This window comes from Panulirus ornatus, chromosome 57, assembly GCF_036320965.1.
Source record: "Panulirus ornatus isolate Po-2019 chromosome 57, ASM3632096v1, whole genome shotgun sequence".
NCBI classification, from domain to species: domain Eukaryota; kingdom Metazoa; phylum Arthropoda; class Malacostraca; order Decapoda; family Palinuridae; genus Panulirus; species Panulirus ornatus.
Genome location: NC_092280.1, coordinates 22,360,095 through 22,375,848, shown reverse-complemented (window position 1 = coordinate 22,375,848; position 15,754 = coordinate 22,360,095). Strand labels below are relative to the sequence as shown.

Genomic DNA, 15,754 nt, shown 5'->3' with positions numbered 1-15,754 from the left:
TTATTCCTTGCCCCTACTTGGGACTGGCCACAGTAAGATAATTTTGGCTTAATTTTGCTTGTTTCATAATTAGGTAGGTATATTTGATATTTCTAGTAGTGAACAGGTATTTTGATATTTCTAGTAGTGTTCACATGTAATATGGGTTACCTTGGCCCTTTCAACATGATAGTTTTGTGTGTCATTGGGCAGAATGTATACAGTTGTGGAACACTGCCACTCCAACATCAAAGGTGAGTTTGTGAGTGATTCCACAACATACAGGCAGTATTCATATTTTTTTTCTCATTATTTAATGGTTCTTAAGGTGTATAATTCCTGAAGGTTTTTATGCAAAATTTGGCCTTTTACATTATCTCATCCCACACCTGTACTGGGGAGGGGTTGGCAAAATCCTTGGCTGCCCGGAATGGCTTAAGAAGTATTTGTAGTACCTAGGAGTTCCTACAGTTACCCACTATGAGCTTTTGTAACGGTGGCAGGGTTAATGTATTGTACCCACCACTTGACTTGTATGTTGAATGAGGAAAGCTGCTAGAAGCCTAGATTTGTTTACACGAAGAGTAGTTCTTTTAGAAAAAGCTTAGGGATAAGTAATTTGTTCTGAGCTTAAGTTAGGAAGAGGCTGATGGGGTATGTCCAGGCAATTGTGTGTATCATAATGGATGGGAAATTAAGGATGTTCTTATTAGTAATGTAAGTAGGTGAGTGGGAAGAGAGTGGAAGATGATGTTGCTTGTGTAGAGTATTGTGCTGATATTGAAACAGCATAGGAACTACAAGAGACTTTATGAGAACTTAGAATTACATCAAATAAGTAGAAAGTTGTTAGAAGCAGTGAAAAGTTTTTATCGAGGATGTAAGGCATGTGTACGTGTAGGAAGAGAGGAAAGTGATTGGCTCTCAGTGAATGTAGGTTTGCGGCAGGGGTGTGTGATGTCTCCATGGTTGTTTAATTTGTTTATGGATGGGGTTGTTAGGGAGGTAAATGCAAGAGTTTTGGAAAGAGGGGCGAGTATGAAGTCTGTTGAGGATGAGAGAGCTTGGGAAGTGAGTCAGTTGTTGTTCGCTGATGATACAGCGCTGGTGGCTGATTCATGTGAGAAACTGCAGAAGCTGGTGACTGAGTTTGGTAAAGTGTGTGGAAGAAGAAAGTTAAGAGTAAATGTGAATAAGAGCAAGGTTATTAGGTACAGTAGGGTTGAGGGTCAAGTCAATTGGGAGGTGAGTTTGAATGGAGAAAAGCTGGAGGAAGTGAAGTGTTTTAGATATCTGGGAGTGGATCTGGCAGCGGATGGAACCATGGAAGCGGAAGTGAATCATAGGGTGGGGGAGGGGGCGAAAATTCTGGGGGCCTTGAAGAATGTGTGGAAGTCGAGAACATTATCTCGGAAAGCAAAAATGGGTATGTTTGAGGGAATAGTGGTTCCAACAATGTTGTATGGTTGCGAGGCGTGGGCTGTGGATAGAGTTGTGCGCAGGAGGATGGATGTGCTGGAAATGAGATGTTTGAGGACAGTGTGTGGTGTGAGGTGGTTTGATCGAGTGAGTAACGTAAGGGTAAGAGAGATGTGTGGAAATAAAAAGAGCGTGGTTGAGAGAGCAGAAGAGGGTGTTTTGAAGTGGTTTGGGCACATGGAGAGGATGAGTGAGGAAAGATTGACCAAGAGGATATATGTGTCGGAGGTGGAGGGAGCAAGGAGAAGAGGGAGACCAAATTGGAGGTGGAAAGATGGAGTGAAAAAGATTTTGAGTGATCGGGGCCTGAACATGCAGGAGGGTGAAAGGAGGGCAAGGAATAGAGTGAATTGGAGCGATGTGGTATACCGGGGTTGACATGCTGTCAGTAGATTGAATCAAGGCATGTGAAGCGTCTGGGGTAAACCATGGAAAGCTGTGTGGGTATGTATATTTGCGTGTGTGGACGTATGTATATACATGTGTATGGGGGGGGTTGGGCCATTTCTTTCGTTTGTTTCCTTGCGCTACCTCGCAAGCGCGGGAGACAGCGACAAAGTATAAAAAAAAAAAAAAAAAAAAAGTAGAATATAAAGGTTAAGTGTAGCATACATTGGTTGATATTTGGGAAATAGAAAGCTAATTATGAAATACAGTTTGATGGTGAAAGATTGGAGAGAAAATAATTGTGAAATACAGTTTGATGGTGAAAGCTTGGAGAGTCTGAATTGAGATTTCAGACATCTGATGGGCATTTTTAGAAAAGAAGCGGTAATAACTTGGCTCTTGAGATACAAGAGAAATTATTGAAAGAACAGGAAGTTACTGATCTCTTGAGGAAAACTGAGAGATAGTGTGGTTAGAAAGCTGAGCATACAGATTTGATGGAGTCCTTTTTACCTTCTTGTGTAGAATATAATATTGAATACAGTAGATGAAGGATAATCTGATTACAAACTGTAGAGATGGATGATTAAAGAAATCTGATCTCTTGAGTAAGGAGAGTGGGCAGGATGAGAGATGATATGTAATAGAGATATGACTTGGAAAAAGAGGATTTTTTCAGAAATATGAATGGCAGAATTATGAGTTAGTGGCACACAAAGAATTGAAGTTTAAGGAAAGTTTAACTAAGAGAATGTATGTTATGTAGTCAAAAGAAGGAAGAAATGGAAGAGCCAAGAATGAAGTTTAAGCACAAAGTATGGAGAGTGATCAGAGAGATTTTAACTTAAGAGAGGTATTGTGTGAAGTGAGAGGAATATGAAGGACTCTTACATAGGTCAGTTTGCTCAGTGATAATAAAGAGCATATTGAATATAGATGGATGGTTTTATGGATAACCTGCATCTTTTTTATATTCCTCAGGTACAAATGTATCAGATGTCAAGATTGCTACATGACCAGTTACGCAGCTTATATGACCACTTTGAGACCCATGAGGTGACGCCACAGCTCTTTGCTGCTCCTTGGTTCCTCACTCTGTTTTCTTCACAGTTTCCATTGAGCTTTGTTTCTAGAGTGTTTGGTAAGTTTCCGGTGAATATGTTGTGTGACTGAAAACTTATTGCTTCTTTAAACATTATAACATAAAGTTGCCATGTTTTTATGAAAAGATTTACATAAATTTTCATATGAAGATGCTTGCTCTGATAGCTGCTGGTTTCATGCTGATAATGCTGATGAATAATAATGTTTCAGTTTAATGAAAAGTACAGCATTCAAAAGATGTCATTCCTTAATACATGTCATGAAAATCATGCTTCATTACCTACCTTTGGTGTGGAACAGTTTTAGGTGCCTTCAGACAGTCCAAGAACACTCAGTCCACTCATCCACCTCTTTTGTCCAAAATAGAGCTTAGACTGTCATAAAAGTATTAAAGATTTGTTTCTCATGAAGTCTTTTCTCTTTTTTCATGTTGCCTCTCAGGTAATTTTTCCTTTTCAAATAAATATCTATTCTGCATTCTGAATATTTCTAACATATTTCAGAGCACATTTGTCGGAAATACTGCTCTGTAGATCAGTGCAATTTTTTTATCTGTCTTAGATAGAGGCCCAACATTTGGTCTCTTTCATTCCTTGGAACTAAGTTTATCTTGATATGTATGCACAGTAAGGAAAGAGAGTTTTACACTTGAGAGGCCCCATTTCCTGAAATTTCTATGCCAACATGTATTTTTTTCTTGGTTTGTTTATTCAAACCATCCACCTCCCCTACACTAAACTAGCTTTTCTTTACATCCTTCCTATCTTTTTGCTCAGCTTCTTGTTGAGGTCTCTATTTAGCTGCTGCATCTCTTGAAGAAGTGTTCACTGTTTCTATCATCCAACTGATTTGAGACTAGAGGGCTGGTATCAGGTCCTTTATCTCCTTCCTTACTTGCATGGTGGACAACTTTGTAACCCTCAGCCTCTCATTGTAGCTCTGCCCTTTTATTAGATTCAGGTATCATCGTAGTTGTTTTGTATACCATCAGGTAGATCTTTATGCTTATTTAGGTGTGATTACTCGGCTTGTAAGGCTTAATCCAGTTTTGGTCTAATATTATGAATAGTTTACTGAAAATATCTTTATCCATACATTTGGATGCATTTCCAATATTTGCCAATAGATAGTTCACCTCATGTGATTCTCATGATGTGCAGCTCTGATAGATTCCTGAAATTTTTTTCCCATTCGGAAATAAGTATAGTGGGGCCTTCTTTGCTTCAGTCCCTTCTGTATTACCTTGCTTTTACCTAGATTGAATTTCTTCATCCACATATCTGACCAGTTTCCTTAGTTCATGTAATCTGAAGCAAGCAAGCAAACATTTTAATTCTTCATTATTCTCTTAATCACGGCATCATCCTCAAATATGTTTCTGTAGCAGTCCATTCTGTCAGGTAAATAATTTACATTCACTAGAAATAGCGTTGGACCCCAAATTGAACAATGCAGCACTCTACTTATGACCCCAGCCTACTTTGAGGATGTGCTTCTTACATCTTCTGCTCTCTTCCAAGTGAAGGGAGTTACCCTGTATTCCTGACTTTAGCTTTAGAATCGTCTTCAGCCTCCAGTGGGATGCACTGCCAAAGAGTTAATGGCAGCCCAAGAACACACACTTAGCCCATCCCTCTCTCTTGTGTAAGATAGAGCTCACCCTGTCACAGAAGTCTATAAGATTGCTTCTGCTTGACATCTTTTCCTAAAAGCACATTGCCTCCAAGTTAGGTAGTTTATCTTTGCAAACATCTAGATGTTCATGTTCTTTCTAGTTATCTTTTCCAGTATTTTACCAACCATGAATGTTAGTGAGACTGGCCTATAGTTCAGTGTTATTTCCTGTTGGCATTCTGTCAAACCTTCGTAAGTCGGGAGTATCTGTATTGTGATTGTGTGCGAAAGTGAAGAATTAGGATAAGCATCATGCTCATACTGCCTTTCAACTGTACATTTAAAGGCTGATTAACAACATGTTAAAGTGCTGAGTAGATGTCATCATGGTCAAGGTAGGCAGTTATGTTAGTGAACAAGGAGATATTCGAATTGGTAGTGCATGATTGGGTGGGTCAGTGAAATGTATGCCATCAAATGTAAAGTTTTATTAGTAATTATTTACCCAGGAGAACAATGGCTGCTGGTCCAAGGCATTCTGTGACTTATTGATTCTAAACTACAGTATTATCTTCTGACTATAACTTTTTGTGTACCAATAATCATATCTTCTAGACCTGATCTTCATGGAAGGTATGGAGGCAGTGTTTCGAGTAGCTCTTGTGCTCCTTAGGACTCACGAAGAAGCACTTCTTGCCTGTGATACATTTGAACAAATCATGGACTGCTTGAAATCATCTATGCCCAGTCTTCATATCCAACAGATGGGAAATATAATTTCTCAGGTAATGAGATATTTAAAGACTTAGCATACTTTGTAGTGTTTTGTTATGCTTTTTTTTTCAAATAGCATGATTTTAAAGAGGCTTTGCCTCAAAAATTTTCTTTTTCCAGAGAATGATGTGCATGCATTAACTGTTTCTAAGCATAAGAATCTAGAGAACTTCATAGTGTGTCTAGGCATAAGAATTTACAAAGTTTAAGATCATCTCTTATTGGAAACGATTAAACCAGCCCAAAAATTCTTAGGACAGGCCTGAGAATTTGCTCCTTCAGTACATCATTCTTTAAATGTGGCAGAAAACAATGATTGTGGTTCTGGGATTTGATTTTGATGGTTGATGCTTTATGTGGAGTGGATTGTTTTTTCTAAGGAATCAATATCTTGCTCATCTCAACCTATGTAGGATCTGTCTAATATTCTGCATCTTTAAGTGTCTTTTAGCTTTATGAGAAATATAGTTTTACAGTGTCTTCTTACGAAAACTTTGTTGCTTAGAGCTTTGAGTTTAGGAAGAAGAGTTGGAGAAGCTCCTGCCATGTCTAGGCATAAGAATTTACTGAAGTTTAAAATCATCCTTCATAGGTAATGATTAATCCAAACTCAAAGTTTCTTAGTACAAGCTTGAGAAATTGTTCTTTCCGAACATCATCCTATCTGTCTGGTGGAAATTCAAAGAATTCCCTAGTCACACAGAAATGTACTTAGACTGTTATTGGGTCATTCACCCATGCTCCCTTAAGCCTTTATCATTAATGAACAATACTTATTTGAATTAATAAGAATAGTAGTCCTTTACAACCAGGGCAGTCTGTAAGAATCTATGATGTAAAGAAAGTGGTCTTTACCTTGGTTTTCAAAAGGAACTTTGTATTAGATGAAATCAGCAGAGGGGTCGTTAGGATTTCACAAACACCTTTATTTGAAAATATCTCTGGATCTACTTGCCCTCCATGTGTGGCAGTGTGGTGCCTGTAGATGAAGATGATCCAGAACAGTGGCCAAATAGTCATTAAGGGTAACCTTTTCTATACTTATTTTTAGGCTTTTTTCATATGGGTATTAGAAATATGTTATCAAGGATTACTTTTTACCATAGGCCATTTAAGCATTTATTAATTTTTCATTTACAGAAACATTTTAATCATCAGCATTCCTTATCATTGTGAAAGTTTTCATTTTAAGCCACTCATTATTTGATTTGATTGTCCTCTCATAGTTTCTTATCAGTATGCTCTGTGAATTCACATTTTTCCTTCATGTCTTTCTTCATTGGGCCATTGCACAGAGTTTCTGGTTATTTATTATTCATTCAGTGACATATTTGCTCAAATATCTCCTTAGACTCCATCAGATTCTCATCTGCCCATATGTAAATTACAGCTAGGTATTTTTGTACTTTTGCAGTTATTCTTTGTCTTCATCATATCCTGTTGTTTTTCTTTTACCTCCATGGCAGTGTCTGAAATCATTATTACAAATAGTTATGAAGTTGACAAGAATTATGTAGAAAAAGATAAAAACATGTGGCAAATGTTAAAGATCTAGGGGTCATCATGAATGAGAAACATTAATTCAAGGAGAATGCTGATACAGTAGTACTATCAAGCTAAATAGTGAGTGTATTGATAATGAGAACTCTCTCTACAAGATACAGAAAGCAGAAAATAGAAATGTTCAATATATACATAAGAAGCAAAATGGATTACACTACTTCAACTATGAGGTCACCAATCAGTAGGTGGAAATAACTATGTTAGAAAGAATTCAGAAATATTTAGCAAATAGAAATGAAGGAATGAAACACCTGATCTGTTATGAAGGATTTCGAGAACTGCAAATATAAAGCCCCAAAAGGATAGGAAAAAGATATATGGTAATCTCTGCATAGCAGTAGATGAAAAGACAAAACAATTGTATTAGATTGAAAAGCATCATGTATAGGCATACTTGAAAACTGATGAAAATGACACCATATAAAATAAGTGTGTGCCCAGCAAGAAAAATGGAGAGAGTATTCTTTTTTCTAACCTGTGAGATGAGAAATATATATGGGGTTAAATCTGAAACCTTCAAGTGAGTATGATATTGAGAAAATACCAGATTAACCTAAAACTAATATGATAGAAGCTGTGTGGCAGCATAGAACAACATGACTGTGAAGAAATCAAAATGTGCAGTGAGCACTATATGTTAGCCCTGCCTCAGGCAAAATTTTGTTGCTATTTCATATGTGGTGGGGTGGCGACAGGAATGGATGGAGGCAGCAAGTATGAATATATACATGTGTATATATGTATATGTCTGTGTATGTACATGTATGTATACATTGAAATGTATAGGTATGTGTATGTGCATGTGTGGGCATTTATGTATTTACATATGTATGTGGGTGGGTTGGGCCATTCTTTCGCCTGTTTACTTGTGCTACCTCGCTGACGCTATATATATGATAGCCTGAGCCAGGTTTCCATTTTATTGACCAACTCCTAGGGTTGGATGAACAACTAGGTTGACTGTAGACCAACTGCTGCAATCAGGATTCATACCTTTGCTCTTGACCATGGACAGTCCGTGAATACATCATGGTCAGGAATACTAACAGCTACACCACTATAATATTATTCATACCAAATAGTGCATCTTAAAGTAACTTCAGGATTATCATGGTAAGTTAATGAGATGAATACTACCATTAACATAAATATTTATTTTAATTATCAATTTGTGACATTGCTTTTGGTTTTACATTGGTTTTAACATGCTTTTGTTTGTAATTGGTTGCTTTATAATACCATTTATACTAAATTGTAAATCATACCATCATCATCACTACAATGTGGGTTGTTGATCACCACTTTAAATGATTGAAGATATTTGTATTTTTGCATTTTTGATAACATAGGAAATTGTTTTTATATATTCTTTTAAGAATTCATTCACTGCAAAAGGCTTGCATGCACTCAAACTGTAATATGCACCTTTGGAGCAAAAAATCAGTATGTGAAAGTGTAAAAAGGTGAAGAACATTATTGTAATATTACTATGAATACTTTGTTTTTAGATTAATCCATCCTACAAGGAAGATTATGCCATTCCTACACTTGATCCCATGAGATAATTATGTGCACAGTACTGGTGCATTACAGGAAAAATGATATTGTCAAAGTACTCAGTAGTGTATTAAGCAAAAGGCAAGACTTAATGCAAATAACAAGGTAACCTTGTAGAAAATACACCTGAATTAAGCTGGGCATCTCTATCAACCCAATCATATGATTTCCCCAGATCCGTAAAAGCTGCACACAAATCCATCTGTTTCTTTAAAGCAAACGCCTCATCCACACATCTTTTACCATATATATAACCACACTTTTCCTCCCTAGTCTAATGCTCTGAACATTTCTTTACCTTCTCAATTGTTATCTCCCTTACAACTTACCAAGTACACTTGAGAAGCTAATACCTCTGTAGTTTGAACACTCACTTTTATCCCCATAGCCTTTACACATTGGCATTATACATGTTCTGCCAATCAGGAACATCACCATGATCCATATATACATTGAAAATCCTAACTAATCATTGAACAACAAAGTCACCCCTTTTCTTATGAAATTCAACTGCAGTACCATCCACTGACCGTAGATTATTGTATTCAACATACAGTATCACTATTTACAGGCATGTGAGTGTTCTTTAAGTCAGGAGCTGCAAGCATATGAAGTTGAGTATCACGTACTACAGGAGGAGCTGGCCCTATCTCCTCAGAATGATGCTGACTTCAACAAATTGAAAGAGGCAAATAAGAATCTTAAGAGACAGAATTTAGATTTGTTGGAGCAGCTTCATCATTCAAACTCCCATCAACATGCCCTTGAAACTTCTAATCAGGTATGAGCCTAGTGTTGTGTCCCTTTTCGGGAAGGAAGGCTATGGATAATAAACAAAAAAGGTAAGGAAGTGAGAGGATACATGTAGAGTAAGGAGATAAGAGGAAGGGAATGGGAAGAGAGGGTATTGTTAATGATGTTCTTCATCAAAGACAAGGTTCTTTACATGGCTTAAACTGCATAGTTACCATACTCCATTCTTGTCTTACCCTTGACTTCAAAAAGTGAAAGTTTAAGCATCATTATCTGATTATCCTTTGATTTAGGCATGATGATACAGATGAATTTTCTTTCCGCACTTGGACCCATCCTTAACTTCAGTATTTATCTGCAGCTTTTGCAAGCTGTTTTTGTTTTTGATGAGAGTTATTGAGATGATTCATTTTACACAAAGTAAGTCTTAATTCAGAAGTGGACTCAAAATGAGTATCCGTCCATTCATTCAGTTTTACATTTCTGATTTTTTATCAACACCTCAGCAAAATCACAGTAGAATTTGATTAGGTTTATTAAACTTCAAAGTGTATCAGTTCATAGCTCTTACTTGAAAATGGAGCTATATCTTTATCCTTGCAATTATTTTGACTGTGACTTTGATCCTAAGCTTTGCTAAATTATGTTAAATTATCTGTGAACATGACAAATAAATTATATATTGATTCTCATCTCATTGTCAGATATAGAGCCAATTTATGTTTTAGTACATGCTGATAAATTAGGTTATGCAAGTTTTGCTTTGGCTCAAGTTTCAAAATGGTCTGTACATATGTTGTTATATAAAACTCAAACTAGAGTTTCAAGTGATAGATTTCTTTTAAATCATGTTGGCTCGTTCCTCAAAGGCTCAGTCCTCTGTTCTTAACTCTACCTCGCTAATGCGGGAAATAGCGAATAGTATGATGAAAAAAAACTTTCGTTTTATTGATCCATATTCCAGGTTCAGAGATGGTTTTGAATTGTACATCTACTCTTATGTCCATACATGTGCTGATATATTGGGGGAGATGGGGCAAAGGGGTCATCAACCTGGGCGGCACTTACTGGAGCAGTGAATTTGCTGCCCACACAGCATTCATTTAACAGTTCCCTTTTAATTATTTTTTTTTTTTTTTTTTTTTTATACTTTGTCGCTGTCTCCCGCGTTTGCGAGGTAGCGCAAGGAAACAGACGAAAGAAATGGCCCAACCCCCCCCATACACATGTACATACACACGTCCACACACGCAAATATACATACCTACACAGCTTTCCATGGTTTACCCCAGACGCTTCACATGCCTTGATTCAATCCACTGACAGCACGTCAACCCCTGTATACCACATCGCTCCAATTCACTCTATTCCTTGCCCTCCTTTCACCCTCCTGCATGTTCAGGCCCCGATCACACAAAATCCTTTTCACTCCATCTTTCCACCTCCAATTTGGTCTCCCTCTTCTCCTCGTTCCCTCCACCTCCGACACATATATCCTCTTGGTCAATCTTTCCTCACTCATTCTCTCCATGTGCCCAAACCATTTCAAAACACCCTCTTCTGCTCTCTCAACCACGCTCTTTTTATTTCCACACATCTCTCTTACCCTTACGTTACTTACTCGATCAAACCACCTCACACCACACATTGTCCTCAAGCATCTCATTTCCAGCACATCCATCCTCCTACGCACAACTCTATCCATAGCCCACGCCTCGCAACCATACAACATTGTTGGAACTACTATTCCTTCAAACATACCCATTTTTGCTTTCCGGGATAATGTTCTCGACTTCCACACATTTTTCAAGGCTCCCAAAATTTTCGCCCCCTCCCCCACCCTATGATCCACTTCCGCTTCCATGGTTCCATCCGCTGACAGATCCACTCCCAGATATCTAAAACACTTCACTTCCTCCAGCCTCTCACCATTCAAACTCACCTCCCAATTGACTTGACCCTCAACCCTACTGTACCTAATAACCTTGCTCTTATTGACATTTACTCTTAACTTTCTTCTTCCACACACTTTACCAAACTCCGTCACCAGCTTCTGCAGTTTCTCACATGAATCCGCCACCAGCGCTGTATCATCAGCGAACAACAACTGACTCACTTCCCAAGCTCTCTCATCCCCAACAGACTTCATACTTGCCCCTCTTTCCAAAACTCTTGCATTTACCTCCCTAACAACCCCATCCATAAACAAATTAAACAACCATGGAGACATCACACACCCCTGCCGCAAACCTACATTCACTGAGAACCAATCACTTTCCTCTCTTCCTACACGTACACATGCCTTACATCCTCGATAAAAACTTTTCACTGCTTCTAACAACTTTCCTCCCACACCATATATTCTTAATACCTTCCACAGAGCATCTCTATCAACTCTATCATATGCCTTCTCCAGATCCATAAATGCTACATACAAATCCATTTGCTTTTCTAAGTATTTCTCACATACATTCTTCAAAGCAAACACCTGATCCACACATCCTCTACCACTTCTGAAACCACACTGCTCTTCCCCAATCTGATGCTCTGTACATGCCTTCACCCTCTCAATCAATACCCTCCCATATAATTTACCAGGAATACTCAACAAACTTATACCTCTGTAATTTGAGCACTCACTCTTATCCCCTTTGCCTTTGTACAATGGCACTATGCAAGCATTCCGCCAATCCTCAGGCACCTCACCATGAGTCATACATACATTAAATAACCTTACCAACCAGTCAACAATACAGTCACCCCCTTTTTTAATAAATTCCACTGCAATACCATCCAAACCTATGTAATTGTGAAAATATGGCTATAGTTATCTCTCTATCTATCCCTGTCTCTTATGCCTGTTCCCTCCTGGAAATCCTTCAAAAGGATGGCTTGGCAATAGCCTCCATAACTACTGAACTTCAGTGCTGCTTCTCAGCCTTTAGTGCCTCACCCTTAACAGGCCACTGGCAGAGGGCAACTCCAGTGCAGTGTTTGCAGATACTCGGAGCTACTTGATGTTCCCACTGACTACTTCTACCTAATGCTCTTGCCTAATCTTCTTACATATGATTTCTACATAATGTGTCTACCTGATGCTATAGCTTATTGTAGTTGTATTGTTCGACAGTCTTTCTTTTGCTGAATAACAGTTTTGTAGCCAGGAACCCCTGAAAATCCTTCAGTATAATGTATTACAACTTCAAGCTTTCAGGTGGCCCCATGTACTCATACGTTTACATACACATATTGTCACACTTCTTCCTTATTTCTAATTTGACCTTATGTAAGTCTCTTCTTTGTATTTGTATTTGTACTCATAAGGATTCAAAGCAACTAGAGGTCATGTTTTTTATATTCATATAGATATTCTGTATATATATATATATATATATATATATATATATATATATATATATATATATATATATATATATAAACTGAAAGTTGATGGAGAGAGATGGGTGATTATTGGTGCATATGCACCTGGGCATGAGAAGAAAGATCATGAGAGGCAAGTGTTTTGGGAGCAGCTGAATGAGTGTGTTAGTGGTTTTGATGCACGAGACCGGGTTATAGTGTTGGGTGATTTGAATGCAAAGGTGAGTAATGTGGCAGTTGAGGGAATAATTGGTATACATGGGGTGTTCAGTGTTGTAAATGGAAATGGTGAAGAGCTTGTAGATTTATGTGCTGAAAAAGGACTCATGATTGGGAATACCTGGTTTAAAAAGCGAGATATACATAAGTATACTTATGTAAGTAGGAGAGATGGCCAGAGAGCGTTATTGGATTACGTGTTAATTGACAGGCGCGCGAAAGAGAGACTTTTGGATGTTAATGTGCTGAGAGGTGCAACTGGAGGGATGTCTGATCATTATCTTGTGGAGGCTAAGGTGAAGATTTGTATGGGTTTTCAGAAAAGAAGAGTGATTGTTGGGGTGAAGAGGGTGGTGAGAGTAAGTGAGCTTGGGAAGGAGACTTGTGTGAGGAAGTATCAGGAGAGACTGAGTACAGAATGGAAAAAGGTGAGAACAATGGAAGTAAGGGGAGTGGGGGAGGAATGGGATGTATTTAGGGAGTCATTGATGGATTGCGCAAAAGATGCTTGTGGCATGAGAAGAGTGGGAGGTGGGTTGATTAGAAAGGGTAGTGAGTGGTGGGATGAAGAAGTAAGAGTATTAGTGAAAGAGAAGAGAGAGGCATTTGGACGATTTTTGCAGGGAAAAAATGCAATTGAGTGGGAGACGTATAAAAGAAAGAGACAGGAGGTCAAGAGAAAGGTGCAAGAGGTGAAAAAAAAGGGCAAATGAGAGTTGGGGTGAGAGAGTATCATTAAATTTTAGGGAGAATAAAAAGATGTTCTGGAAGGAGGTAAATAAAGTACGTAAGACAAGGGAGCAAATGGGAACTTCAGTGAAGGGCGCAAATGGGGAGGTGATAACAAGTAGTGGTGATGTGAGAAGGAGATGGAGTGAGTATTTTGAAGGTTTGTTGAATGTGTTTGATGATAGAGTGGCAGATATAGGGTGTTTTGGTCGAGGTGGTGTGCAAAGTGTGAGGGTTAGGGAAAATGATTTGGTAAACAGAGAAGAGGTAGTAAAAGCTTTGCGGAAGATGAAAGCCGGCAAGGCAGCAGGTTTGGATGGTATTGCAGTGGAATTTATTAAAAAAGGGGGTGACTGTATTGTTGAGTGGTTGGTAAGGTTATTTAATGTATGTATGACTCATGGTGAGGTGCCTGAGGATTGGCGGAATGCTTGCATAGTGCCATTGTACAAAGGCAAAGGGGATAAGAGTGAGTGCTCAAATTACAGAGGTATAAGTTTGTTGAGTATTCCTGGCAAATTATATGGGAGGGTATTGATTGAGAGGGTGAAGGCATGTACAGAGCATCAGATTGGGGAAGAGCAGTGTGGTTTCAGAAGTGGTAGAGGATGTGTGGATCAGGTGTTTGCTTTGAAGAATGTATGTGAGAAATACTTAGAAAAGCAAATGGATTTGTATGTAGCATTTATGGATCTGGAGAAGGCATATGATAGAGTTGATAGAGATGCTCTGTGGAAGGTATTAAGAATATATGGTGTGGGAGGCAAGTTGTTAGAAGCAGTGAAAAGTTTTTATCGAGGATGTAAGGCATGTGTACGTGTAGGAAGAGAGGAAAGTGATTGGTTCTCAGTGAATGTAGGTTTGCGGCAGGGGTGTGTGATGTCTCCATGGTTGTTTAATTTGTTTATGGATGGGGTTGTTAAGGAGGTGAATGCAAGAGTTTTGGAAAGAGGTGCAAGTATGAAGTCTGTTGGGGATGAGAGAGCTTGGGAAGTGAGTCAGTTGTTGTTTGCTGATGATACAGCGCTGGTGGCTGATTCATGTGAGAAACTGCAGAAGCTGGTGACTGAGTTTGGTAAAGTGTGTGAAAGAAGAAAGTTAAGAGTAAATGTGAATAAGAGCAAGGTTATTAGGTACAGTAGGGTTGAGGGTCAAGTCAATTGGGAGGTGAGTTTGAATGGAGAAAAACTGGAGGAAGTGAAGTGTTTTAGATATCTGGGAGTGGATCTGGCAGCGGATGGAACCATGGAAGCGGAAGTGGATCATAGGGTGGGGGAGGGGGGCGAAAATTCTGGGAGCCTTGAAGAATTTGTGGAAGTCGAGAACATTATCTCGGAAAGCAAAAATGGGTATGTTTGAAGGAATAGTGGTTCCAACAATGTTGTATGGTTGCGAGGCGTGGACTATGGATAGAGTTGTGCGCAGGAGGATGGATGTGCTGGAAATGAGATGTTTGAGGACAATGTGTGGTGTGAGGTGGTTTGATCGAGTAAGTAACGTAAGGGTAAGAGAGATGTGTGGAAATAAAAAGAGCGTGGTTGAGAGAGCAGAAGAGGGTGTTTTGAAATGGTTTGGTCACATGGAGAGAATGAGTGAGGAAAGATTGACCAAGAGGATATATGTGTCGGAGGTGGAGGGAACGAGGAGAAGAGGGAGACCAAATTGGAGGTGGAAAGATGGAGTGAAAAAGATTTTGTGTGATTGGGGCCTGAACATGCAGGAGGGTGAAAGGAGGGCAAGGAATAGAGTGAATTGGAGCGATGTGGTATACCGGGGTTGACGTGCTGTCAGTGGATTGAATCAAGGCATGTGAAGCGTCTGGGGTAAACCATGGAGGGCTGTGTAGGTATGTATATTTGCATGTGTGGACGTATGTATATACATGTGTATGGGGATGGGTTGGGCCATTTCTTTCGTCTGTTTCCTTGCGCTACCTCGCAAACGCGGGAGACAGCGACAAAGCAAAAAAAAATAAATATATATATATATATATATATATATATATATATATATATATATATATATATATATATATATATATTTTTTTTTTTTTTTTTTTTTTTTTTTTTTTTTTTGCTGCTGTCTCCCGCGTTTGCGAGGTAGCGCAAGGAAACAGACGAAAGAAATGGCCCAACCCACCCCCATACCCATGTATATACATAGTCCACACACGCAAATATACATTCCTACACAGCTTTCCATGGTTTACCCCAGA

General features: G+C 38.7%; 1 protein-coding gene across 1 annotated transcript in view; it reads left to right on the top strand.

The window, feature by feature from the left end:
- The window catches only part of plx (PTB_TBC1D1_like and TBC domain-containing protein plx), a 108,791-nt gene that overhangs the window by 70,956 nt on the left and 22,081 nt on the right, over nucleotides 1-15,754 (top strand). Inside the window, exons 22-24 of the mRNA XM_071694664.1 lie at nucleotides 2,827-2,986; nucleotides 5,179-5,348; nucleotides 9,029-9,238. Of these exons, the coding sequence (XP_071550765.1) occupies nucleotides 2,827-2,986; nucleotides 5,179-5,348; nucleotides 9,029-9,238 (540 nt within the window). The remainder of the gene's footprint in view (nucleotides 1-2,826; nucleotides 2,987-5,178; nucleotides 5,349-9,028; nucleotides 9,239-15,754) is intronic.